The sequence below is a fragment of the Salvelinus alpinus genome, chromosome 26 (genome assembly GCF_045679555.1).
Source record: "Salvelinus alpinus chromosome 26, SLU_Salpinus.1, whole genome shotgun sequence".
NCBI lineage: Eukaryota > Metazoa > Chordata > Actinopteri > Salmoniformes > Salmonidae > Salvelinus > Salvelinus alpinus.
The window spans coordinates 1175039-1185947 of record NC_092111.1 but is presented as its reverse complement, the minus strand read 5'-3'; the positions used below and the strand labels follow the sequence as shown (position 1 = coordinate 1185947).

Below are 10909 nucleotides of genomic sequence, written 5' to 3'. Positions count from 1 at the left end.
TAAATAAATAAAAACAGTATGGGGATGAGGTAGGTAAATTGGGTGGGCTGTTTACAGATGGACTATGTACAGCTGCAGCGATCGGTTAGCTGCTCAGATAGCAGATGTTTAAAGTTGGTGAGGGAAATAAAAGGCACCAGTTTCAGCAATTTTTGCAATTCGTTCCAGTCACAGGCAGCAGAGAACTGGAAGGAAAGGCGGCCAAATGGGGTGTTGGCTTTTGGGATGATCAGTGAGATATACCTGCTGGAGCGCGTGCTACGGGTGGGTGTTGTTATCGTGACCAGTGAACTGAGATAAGGCGGAGCTTTACCTAGCATGGACTTATAGATGACCTGGAGCCAGCGGGTCTGGCGACGAATATGTAGCGAGGGCCAGCCGACTAAAGCATACAGGTCGCAGTGGTGGGTGGTATAAGGTGTTTTAGTAACAAAACGGATGGCACTATGATAAACTGTATCTAGTTTGCTGAGTAGAGTATTGGAAGCCATTTTGTAGATGACATCGCCGAAGTCGAGGATCGGTAGGATAGTCAGTTTTACTAGGGTAAGTTTGGCGGCGTGAGTGAAGGAGGCTTTGTTGCGAAATAGAAAGCCGATTCTTGATTTGATTTTGGATTGGAGATGTTTAATATCAGTCTGGAAGGAGAGTTTACAGTCTAGCCAGACACCTAGGTATTTATAGATGTCCACATATTCTAGGTCGGAACCGTCCAGGGTGGTGATGCTAGTCGGGCGGGCAGGTGCAGTCAGCGAACGGTTGAAAAGCATGCATTTGGTTTTACTAGCATTTAAGAGCAGTTGGAGGCCACGGAAGGAGTGTTGTATGGCATTGAAGCTCGTTTGGAGGTTAGATAGCACAGTGTCCAAGGAAGGGCCAGAAGTATACAGAATGGTGTCGTCTGCGTAGAGGTGGATCAGGGAATCGCCCGCAGCAAGAGCAACATCATTGATATATACAGAGAAAAGAGTCAGCCCGAGAATTGAACCCTGTGGTACCCCCAAAGAGACTGCCAGAGGACCAGACAACATGCCCTCCGATTTGACACACTGAGCTCTGTCTGCAAAGTAGTTGGTGAACCAGGCAAGGCAGTCATCAGAAAAACCGAGGCTACCGAGTCTGCCGATAAGAATATGGTGATTGACAGTCGAAAGCCTTGGCCAGGTCGATGAAGACGGCTGCACAGTACTGTCTTTTATCGATGGCGGTTATATCGTTTAGTACCTTGAGCGTGGCTGAGGTGCACCCGTGACCGGCTCGGAAACCGGATTGCACAGTGGAGAAGGTACGGTGGAATTCGAGATGGTCAGTGATCTATTTAACTTGGCTTTCGAAGACCTTAGGCAGGGCAGGATGGATATAGGTCTGTAACAGTTTGGGTCCAGGGTGTCTCCCCCTTTGAAGAGGGGGATGACCGCGGCAGCTTTCCAATCCTTGGGGATCTCAGACGATATGAAAGAGATGTGAAACAGGCTGGTAATAGGGGTTGCGACAATGGCGGCGGATAGTTTCAGAAATAGAGGGTCTAGATTGTCAAGCCCAGCTGATTTGTATGGGTCCAGGTTTCGCAGCTCTTTCAGAACATTTGCTATCTGGATTTGGTTGGCATAAATGAGTAAAGCAGTGTCACAGAAATGTTTGAATTACAGCAGATACCTACCGGTAGCTCAAACGTTGGAGCCAATTTTGTTGCTGTATTAACTGCATTTAAAGGTTGCGTGTACATGCTTTTTGAATTCATGGCGACTAAGTACGGTTTGCTACGACGCACACCCTGAGCGTTCATCATGCGGCTAGAGAAGGCCTGTATGAACAGACTTCCTCACGCTTCTCATAGAAATTTATCGGTTTCTTCCAATGGTTTATCCCATGTAAATCGGAGTGGGTGGGAAATCCTGGTCAAACTGTTCCTGCCCTCAAACCCTAGGTTAGCGGCACTACAAGCAACTCTGGGAGAGCCTGGACCTGATAGCAGCCTGCCAGCTAAGACAGGTTAGCATTGACTTATTTAAACATGAAAGTTTGGATTGGCACTGGGATATGAAGACACACCGCCAAAACGATGGGCTAATGATACGAGAGCTGGTTTTACATGTATTCACTAATAGGAACCCAAGTCAGTTACAAGAGAAGACTCACAGCAGCCATTTAAATTTATTTTATTTATTTATTATTATTTATTTTTACCGTTATTTTACCAGGTAAGTTGACCGAGAACACGTTCTCATTTGCAGCAACGACCTGGGGAATAGTTACAGGGGAGAGGGGGATGAATGAGCCAATTGTAAACTGCAAGTTGACAACCGTGATATTAGTTAGCACTGACACCATTAACCCCGATTCTAGCAGCCTCATATGCCCCAACCCTAAACACTCAGTTCCAAAACCATCAAGTTTAAAGGAACTAGAACCCAATCCACATCATGTGATGCTACTAGCATAATTTGACCAAATGTAGCTTAAGGCAAATGGTGATTTAAGCACAGGGGTCAAAGTAAACATATTGCTGATGCCAAAGCATGGTTATAATGCAAAATAAATGTTGCCATCACCACAGTTACTCATGTCAGGTCATAGACCTCAACTCCAAGTAGGAACCGTCAAAACAATACTGAGAACACAAGTATTACAGTAAGCATTTAATTAAGCCAAAACAAGAAAATGCAGTTACACACACAACCTGGACTAGAATACCCATGAACTCTTGCATGGACCCCGAGCACCATGTCCCACATCAGATATCCATGTTTGTGGTCAACGGGGGCTCAGATGCAGAAGAGAACAGTTCCTCAATGGCATGGTCAGAATGGCCGGTCGCAGCTGCCGAGGTAGCGTCGTCAGACGGGCCAGTGGCAGCTTCAGAGGTAGCAACGTCAGACGGGCCAGTGGCAGCTTCAGATGTAGCGCCGTCAGACGGGCCAGTGGCAGCTTCAGAGGTAGCGCCGTCAGACGGGCCAGTGGCAGCTTCAGAGGTAGCGCCGTCAGACGGGCCAGTGGCAGCTTCAGAGGTAGCGCCGTCAGACGGGCCAGTGGCAGCTTCAGAGGTAGCGCCGTCAGACGGGCCAGTGGCAGCTTCAGAGGTAGCGCCGTCAGACGGGCCAGTGGCAGCTTCAGAGGTAGCGTCGTCAGACGGGCCAGTGGCAGCTTCAGAGGTAGCGTCGTCAGACGGGCCAGTGGCAGCTTCAGAGGTAGCGTCGTCAGACGGGCCAGTGGCAGCTTCAGAGGTAGCGTCGTCAGACGGGCCAGTGGCAGCTTCAGAGGTAGCGTCGTCAGACGGGCCAGTGGCAGCTTCAGAGGTAGCGTCGTCAGACGGGCCAGTGGCAGCTTCAGAGGTAGCGTCGTCAGACGGGCCAGTGGCAGCTTCAGAGGTAGCGTCGTCAGACGGGCCAGTGGCAGCTTCAGAGGTAGCGTCGTCAGACGGGCCAGTGGCAGCTTCAGAGGTAGCGTCGTCAGACGGGCCAGTGGCAGCTTCAGAGGTAGCGTCGTCAGACGGGCCAGTGGCAGCTTCAGAGGTAGCGTCGTCAGACGGGCCAGTGGCAGCTTCAGAGGTAGCGTCGTCAGACGGGCCAGTGGCAGCTTCAGAGGTAGCGTCGTCAGACGGGCCAGTGGCAGCTTCAGAGGTAGCGTCGTCAGACGGGCCAGTGGCAGCTTCAGAGGTAGCGTCGTCAGAGGACAGGGCATCATTTGCCGGAGAGCTACCATGGTTTGGAGAAGCTTGGGATTCTACTTCATTAGTCTGGAAATACTCTAGAGAAAACATAAAGGAACAGTTGGGTATTCTACAGCAACACAGCTGTTCTACACGGTCTAGGCCAAATTGCCATTCGAATGTTGAGCAACATGAACCCAACACAGATTTAAAAGTTTATGTTTCAGGCCGTACCTTCTCTGTCTTGTTTAGCATCAGACCCTATGGATCGGAGCAAAGCCAGGGCATGCACAATGGAGACGTCATTTGATGACAGCTCTGAAAAACGTAGGTTAAGGTACACAAGCAAAATTAACAAATCAAAGGGTTTGACAACATTATTTAGACAACTAAGTTACTCTATGGTGTTGAATGAGTGTCAAACACAGCAGCACCATAGACAGTACAAAGCTAGAAGGGTTGTGGAAAGAAACAACTACCTCCAAGTCTCCTCTGCAGAGAGACTTGATCTTGCTTCTGGGACTTTCCAACAGGGTAACAAGAAACTGAGGAGAAAGTGTTGACAGAAGTTGAGTTGACACAAAATAGCTACATATATTAATAATAGCAGATGACTAATGCGGAACAAACAGACAGTCACATTTTAATCTCACACTGATAAAGTTGAGCATATTTCCCAAACAAATCTCTTCAATCCAAATAAAACATTAGTGAACCAACCTTTCACAACCCCCACAGTCAACACAAACAGCAGCAATTCTCTCACACCTCCCATGATCATGAAAAGAGTCTGTGTTATCAACAGGTAATATCTACACATGGCCTGTATGAGGCTTATATAGGCCACTAATGACCGTTTACCTGACAAACATGACTTAACGATCAATTAACATGCTTGATTGAGGTGTTACATTCAGATAGAAATAGACCATGTAGAACATATGTTGATTCTGGTGGGCAGGCAATCTTTTCTACTCCATATATTGCATTTATATCTGTAATGTTTAACCCTAATGGTCTCAGATCAGCAGTAGAAAGAAGTAGGCCTAATTATTTTAGGTGTAATATTCAAAGATATTAGGGGGAAATAAACACTGTACCCAAATCCACTTTTTACAATGCTCCTGGGAAATGGGTAGGCCTCCACCATATAGTCCTTCACAGTTTTACAGCTGTGTTATATTCCTTTATTTACATAGATCACATACATAAATATATATGTTAGCTGTAGGTAGCTTTGGGATAAAATTCTTTTTTTATAAATCTTAATATATCATATTTTCCTCATTTGCTCTGTAGGAGGTTCGTCATATGAAGGACATTCAAGTGGATGTGACCCCTAACCTGCAATAGGGGCTCAGTGGGGTGACAGACATCCTGTAACGGATCTCCAAGCTAGTGTCTGAGGACCTGGAGGAGGCTGTGTCTACAGCTGTGGTTCAGGACAAGCATGGTAACCTACCCTAACCTCACTGTATGAAGGATTTCATTGTTATGGATAGTCATCTCCAATCTGTTCAAATATCACTGTTGTTGATAACACACATTACCAAAATTATTCACACTTGTCTTCCTATTTCCACATAATCTGTCATGGTTCCCCACCTTAACAGGGCATAAAACCAACCTCTCTTTATTGCTCTCTTTATTGCTAATACAACCAAATCCAACAGCGTTCGAGTATCTTAATGCTTTTCTTCTAACCCTGAATGGCAACTTTTTATCCTAGTACACAAGCATGTCATTTTATCCATCCACACCCACTCTACTGCCGCATGTCCACTGCGGCTGAGACTTTCACCCACTCGTTACAGGTATTAGCAGGTAACCAACCCCACCCGGGCCTTACCCCCTAGGACTTACCCTTTTCAGGTATCAACCTGTTGTGGTTTACCTTCCAGGACTTACCATATACCACAAAGCTACGACCGGTCATAATTACAATGGGACTACTGAATAAGCTCAGGCTTTCTAGGTCCGTACCCTATAATTGGTTCAGCGTACGACTCTCATCTCCCCAAGATGTCAGAATTAGTGATAACAGGTGTAGGAACTGTGCCTACCTTGTTTCTGTTTCACTGATTCAGAATCTCTAGTTCGACTGCAAATCGTGGCGAACCCTGCTCGCAGTGCCAACTGTTAGGTTCTAATTCTCAGAGTAAAAGCTCGACGGACACTATGAAAGCTGTAACCAAGTTTATTCTTCCCAGAGGGTCAAGACAGCTGCATTAGACAAAAAACATATTCACACAAGCACTGATATTTAATCCTTTCTCCTATGCTGAGTCTCCTCCTACACCTCTAAACAGCCAATGCATCTCTGTTGCTAGACAGAACCTTAGTGATATCTGTTCTTCCTCACTTCATCTGACCTGACCGCTACCCCAAAGTGCTCACTCCTCCCCAACTCAAGGCTGTCATGGTGATTGGTACCAGACTGTGTCTCTTCTCATCCCAGAGGATCCCACCTATAGGATGCCTGATGGCTAACAATAACATATCCTGACATAATGTAAACGTTATACATTAAGCTCTCTCCCTCAGTGACATGAATTAGTATATTTCATATTCTCAGAACTCAACAGTAGGTTTTAAGGTGTGGCTGCATGTTTGTCGTGGACGCATCGTTACTCTTGATGTTCTTTTTCCAGATTGCAAGTGAAACCCCTTTAGATGTAGTAAGTGCCAGTTGGTAACTTTTCCTCACACTTGCTTGTTTAAGGTATGGATGCAACACCCCAGTATGTCTGCAGGGGCTGGTCACTGAGATTTACCATGTTTCACATGCTACTAGACTAACCTTCCAAGTAAATATGTTACAAGTCTGAACTGGCCGTCCTTGTCTTTCCTCAACTAATTGAAACCTCAGGGACACACATCCTGAACCACTTTGATGTCAGAGCTCCCATCAGCCCTCTACACCTCGCTGTGAGTAAAGCCTACCTGCTCCTGTAGTGGTCTCCATATTACAAATGGCACCCTATTCCCTATTTAATACACTACTTTTGACCAGATCCTTATAGGCCCTGATCAAAAGTAGTTCATTCACTACATAGGGAATAGGGTGCTATATGGGATGCAGGCATGGTGTTGATGTTCCACAGGAAGTTGACTGTCCAGACAGACTCACACACCAAATTCCTATCTATTCCTAATTAGTGTAAAATACATGCATATTCTACACAGTGATGATGAGGATGATTTCCTTATTTTGCCATTTGAGTTAATCAACCTCAGAGGAGAAGTAGAGTGTTTGTTTCTCAATCCCACGCTTGGCAGGGACCTCCGATGTTGATGCTGGGCGGGAGCAAAAATGGGCTCCCGATTGAAAGACACTGGTCTACTTTAGGTCAAAAGGCCCCTCAGGCCCCTCAGGCGTGACGTCCGCTGAAGGCCCATTCTGCTAACCGCGGCCTGCTAGCTGCCTAGAGCTACTTGGAACCCTGCTTATCCACGACTGGTCTATCGACGTCACCGCACGAAGAGGCAAAAACAGACGTCCCCCAAAGTCCCTTCTGCTAACTTGCTAGCCCCGGTCTGCTAACTACTAGCTTGCTAGCCCCGGTCTGCTAACTGCTAGCTTGCTAGCCCCGGTCTGCTAACTGCTAGCTTGCTAGCCCCCGGTCTGCTAACTGCTAGCTTGTTGGCCCCGACCTACTATCTGCTAGCTTGTTAGCACCAGCCTGCTAACTGTCTGAATCGCCGTGTCCCCAGCCAGGCCAACCACTCACTGGACCCATATGTTCACTTGGCTACGCATGCCTCTTGCTAATATCAATATGCCTCATCCATTACTGTCCTGGTTAGTGATTACTGTCTTATTTCCCTGTAGAGCCTCTAGCCCTGCTCAATATGCCTTAACCAACCATGATGTTCCACCTCCTACATATGCGATGACATCACCTGGTTTAAATGTCTCTAGAGACTATATCTCTCTCATCATTACTCAATGCCTAGGTTTACATCCAATGTACTCACATCCTACCTTACCTTTGTCTGTACACTATGCCTTGAATCTATGCTATCGTGCCCAGAAACCTACTCCTTTTACTCTCTGTTCCGAACGTGCTAGACGGCCAGTTCGGATAGCCTTTAACTGTACCCTTATCCTACGTCTCCTCTGTTCCTCTGGTGATGTAGAGGTTAATCCAGGTCCTGCAGTCCACTCCCAATCCCCAGGTGCTCTCATTTGTTGACTTCTGTAACCGTATAAGCCTTGGTTTCATGCATGTTAACATTAGAAGCCTACTCCCTAAGTTTGTTTTACTCACTACTTTAGCACACTCTGCCAACCCGGATGTCTTAGCCGTGTCTGAATCCTGGCTTAGGAAAATCACCAAAAACCCTGACAAAAAAAACCTGACAAAAGTTCTGGGACACTGTAAAGTCCATGGAGAATAAGAGCACCTCCTCCCAGCTGCCCACTGCTCTGAGGCTAGGAAACACTGTTACCACCGATGAATCCACTATAATTGAGAATTTCAATAAGCATTTCTCTACGGCTGGCCATGCTTTCCACCTGGCTACCCCTACCCTGTCTCTGTCTGCAAAGTAGTTGGTGAACCAGGCAAGGCAGTCATCAGAAAAACCGAGGCTACCGAGTCTGCCGATAAGAATACGGTGATTGACAGAGTCGAAAGCCTTGGCCAGGTCGATGAAGACGGCTGCACAGTACTGTCTTTTATCGATGGCGGTTATGATATCGTTTAGTACCTTGAGCGTGGCTGAGGTGCACCCGTGTCCGGCTCGGAAACCGGATTGCACAGCGGAGAAGGTACGGTGGAATTCGAGATGGTCAGTGATCTGTTTATTAACTTCGCTTTCAAAGACCTTAGATAGGCAGGGCAGGATGGATATAGGTCTGTAACAGTTTGGGTCCAGGGTGTCTCCCCTTTTGAAGAGGGGGATGACCGCGGCAGCTTTCCAATCCTTGGGGATCTCAGACGATATGAAAGAGATGTTGAACAGGCTGGGAATAGGGGTTGCGACAATGGCGGCGGATAGTTTCAGAAATAGAGGGTCTAGATTGTCAAGCCCAGCTGATTTATATGGGTCCAGGTTTTGGAGCTCTTTCAGAACATGTGCTATCTGGATTTGGTTGGCATAAATGAGTAAAGCGGTGCCACAGAAATGTTTGAATTACAGCAGATACCTACCGGTAGCTCAAACGTTGGAGCCAATTTTGTTGCTGTATTAACTGCATTTAAAGGTTGCGTGTACGTGCTTTTTGAATTCATGGCGACTAAGTACGGTTTGCTACGACGCACACCCTGAGCGTTCATCATGCGGCTAGAGAAGGCCTGTATGAACAGACTTCCTCACGCTTCTCATAGAAATTTACCGGTTTCTTCCAATGGTTTATCCCATGTAAATCGGAGTGGGTGGAAAATCCTGGTCAAACTGTTCCTGCCCTCAAACCCTAGGTTAGCGGCGCTACAAGCAACTCTGGGAGAGCCTGGACCTGATAGTAACCTGCCAGCTAAGACAGGTTAGCATTGACTTATTTAAACCTGAAAGTTTGGATTGGCACTGGGATATGAAGACACCCCACCAAAACAATGGGCTAATGATACAAGAGCTGGTTTTACATGTAAGCATTCACTAATAGGAAACCAAGTCAGTTACAAGAGAAGACTCACAGCAGAGTCATTTAACTGCAAGTTGACAACCGTGATATTAGTTCGCACTGACACCATTAACCCCAATTCTAGCAGCCTCATATGTACCAACCCCAAAACACTCAGTTCCAAAACCATCAAGTTTAAAGGAACTAGAACCCATTCCACATCATGTGATGCTACTAGCATAATTTCACAAAATGTAGCTTACGGCAAATGGTGATTTAAGCACAGGGGTCAAAGTAGACATATTGCTGATGCCAAAGCATGGTTATAATGCAAAATAAATTTTGCCATCAACAGTTACTCATGTCAGGTCAAAGACCTCAACTCCAAGTAGGAACCGTCAAAACAATACTGAGGACACAAGTATTACAGTTAGCGTTTAATTGAGCCAAAACAAGAAAATGCAGTTACACACACAACCTGGACTAGAATACCCATGAACTCTTGCATGGACCCCGAGCACCACGTCCCACATCAGATATCCATGTTTGTGGTCATCGGGGGCTCAGATGCAGAAGTGAACAGTTCCTTAATGGCATGGTCAAATGGGCCAGTGGCAGCTTCAGAGGTAGCGTCGTCAGAGGACGGGCCAGTGGCAGCTTCAGAGGTAGCGTCGTCAGAGGACGGGCCAGTGGCAGCTTCAGAGGTAGCGTCGTCAGAGGACGGGCCAGTGGCAGCTTCAGAGGTAGCGTCGTCAGAGGACGGGCCAGTGGCAGCTTCAGAGGTAGCGTCGTCAGAGGACGGGCCAGTGGCAGCTTCAGAGGTAGCGTCGTCAGAGGACGGGCCAGTGGCAGCTTCAGAGGTAGCGTCGTCAGAGGACGGGCCAGTGGCAGCTTCAGAGGTAGCGTCGTCAGACGGGCCAGTGGCAGCTTCAGAGGTAGCTTTGTCAGAGGACGGGCCAGTGGCAGCTTCAGAGGTAGCGTCGTCAGAGGACGGGCCAGTGGCAGCTTCAGAGGTAGCATCGTCAGAGGACGGGCCAGTGGCAGCTTCAGAGGTAGCGTCGTCAGAGGACGGGCCAGTGGCAGCTTCAGAGGTAGCGTCGTCAGAGGACGGGCCAGTGGCAGCTTCAGAGGTAGCGTCGTCAGAGGACGTACCAGTGGCAGCTTCAGAGGTAGCGTCGTCAGACGGGCCAGTGGCAGCTTCAGAGGTAGCTTTGTCAGAGGACGGGCCAGTGGCAGCTTCAGAGGTAGCGTCGTCAGACGGGCCAGTGGCAGCTTCAGAGGTAGCTTTGTCAGAGGACGGGCCAGTGGCAGCTTCAGAGGTAGCGTCGTCAGAGGACGGGCCAGTGGCAGCTTCAGAGGTAGCGTCGTCAGAGGACGGGCCAGTGGCAGCTTCAGAGGTAGCGTCGTCAGAGGACGGGCCAGTGGCAGCTTCAGAGGTAGCGTCGTCAGAGGACGGGCCAGTGGCAGCTTCAGAGGTAGCGTCGTCAGAGGACGTACCAGTGGCAGCTTCAGGGGTAGCGTCGAGTTTAAGTTACCTGTGATGAATGTTGAAAACAAAAACTTTAATTTCTATATGCAGGAAATCCTATTTTAATAATGGGCATGGTAAGAATTGACAACCAAAGTGCGAATCATAATTCCCATGACACCTTCTAGCAAAATCTGAAAAGCGGTTCCTTCAGTTATTCCATAGG

The 10909-nt window shown here is 47.7% G+C and overlaps 1 protein-coding gene across 1 annotated transcript; it reads right to left on the bottom strand.

Annotated features, from left to right (window-relative positions):
* Positions 1-2626: 2626 nt before the first annotated feature.
* LOC139554408 (polysialoglycoprotein-like) lies at positions 2627-10740 on the bottom strand (the record flags this gene model as incomplete). The annotated part of the gene is made up of 2 exons (XM_071367157.1): positions 2627-3674; positions 9821-10740. Coding segments are annotated over 2 exons (1860 nt in total), but the record flags the coding sequence as incomplete, so codon positions are not given.
* Between the last annotated feature and the right edge of the window lie 169 nt (positions 10741-10909).